Below are 1,248 nucleotides of genomic sequence, written 5' to 3'. Positions count from 1 at the left end.
CTACTTTGTGTCACTGTGTCCCCTAGCACAGTAGTACGTGGCAGTGTCTGCAGCTGTCAGGGAGTGCAGCTGCAGGGAGAACTGGTTCTTGGAGGTGTCCTGGGTGATGGTGATTCTGCCTTTCAGGGAGGTGGCATAGTCTGTGCCCCAGCTGGATCTGTAGTAGATGCGCCCAGCCCACTCCAGCCCTTGACTTGGAGGCTGCCGGATCCAGTTCCAGGTGTGGCTTGTGCTAGACACAGAGCCTCCGGTGATGGCACAGGTGAGTGTGAGGGTCTCCCCAGGCTTCACCACTGCAGGACCTGACTCCTGCAGCTGCACCTGGGAGAGGACACCTGGAAGGGAATGGAAGTGGGTGAGCCAGGCTCTGGGGGAGGGAACATGGGGAACTTCCACGCCCTGAGATCAGGCGTCACCTCCCATTGAAGTGGGATCCAGGCTCTGCATTGACTCGGTCCCCCTTGGGAGCCCTCAGCCCTGGGTTCCTGCAGCAGGGAATCAGCCCCAGGGACACTCACCAGACAGGGCACCCAGCATTACCAGGAGGGGCAGAAGCAGGGCCATGGTTGGTTCGTGTAGAAGGATCTTGCAGCACAGACCAGCTGTGTCAGGGCAGGGACAGGAACTCCTGGGTCAGAGGCTGGTGTTTAATCAGAAAGCTCAGAGCAGAGATTTGCATGTGGTTTCCCAGGGCAGGTATAAGAGAGGGCACAGAGGGACTCTATATACATGGGAGCATCTCTGCTTGGGGCATGAGTCCCATGAGAGTGGATTCAGGAGGATGTCCCTTAGCCAATGAAAGGGCCTTGGGTGCCTAAATCCTTTGGGCTCTTTGGAAAATTGTAGGTAAACAAAGGTTCAGGGAGTGGTTGCTAAGCTGGGCAGGGTTTTTAGCAGAAGGGCCATGAAGTGGGTGATTGTGCGGATGGCTGGAATTTGAAAGGACCCCAGGGGAGTTAGGAATGGATTTCCACTGGTAGGAAATGAGCTCTTGATTCACTCAGACCCTGTAACATCCTGTTTAGTTCAGACTTAGCTATAGTGGCTGCATGACTAACTGTATATTTTACACTGTCAGTCTATACTATGTCCCCATGCAGCTACCATGTGCAGGGTCCTATATCCCTGCCATGTAAGTGACTGTGATGTTTTACATTCACTAATAAAGCTTCAATCTGCAAACCTGCAGGCTGTTGCATCTAGTCCATGTAGGGCTGGTCTACGTGGCAGGTGGAGGCTGATGAGAGT

General features: G+C 54.0%; 1 gene segment (V, D, J or C); it reads right to left on the bottom strand.

Moving 5' to 3' along the window:
* On the bottom strand, window positions 1-705 carry LOC106737606 (immunoglobulin heavy variable 6-1-like). The segment is given in 2 exon segments: window positions 1-335; window positions 519-705. Coding segments are annotated over 2 exon segments (381 nt in total).
* Between the last annotated feature and the right edge of the window lie 543 nt (window positions 706-1,248).

This window comes from Alligator mississippiensis, chromosome 7 (genome assembly GCF_030867095.1).
Source record: "Alligator mississippiensis isolate rAllMis1 chromosome 7, rAllMis1, whole genome shotgun sequence".
In the NCBI taxonomy this organism is placed as follows: Eukaryota; Metazoa; Chordata; order Crocodylia; family Alligatoridae; genus Alligator; species Alligator mississippiensis.
The sequence above is the reverse complement of the archived record's forward strand: the minus strand, read 5'-3'. Positions and strand labels throughout refer to the sequence as shown.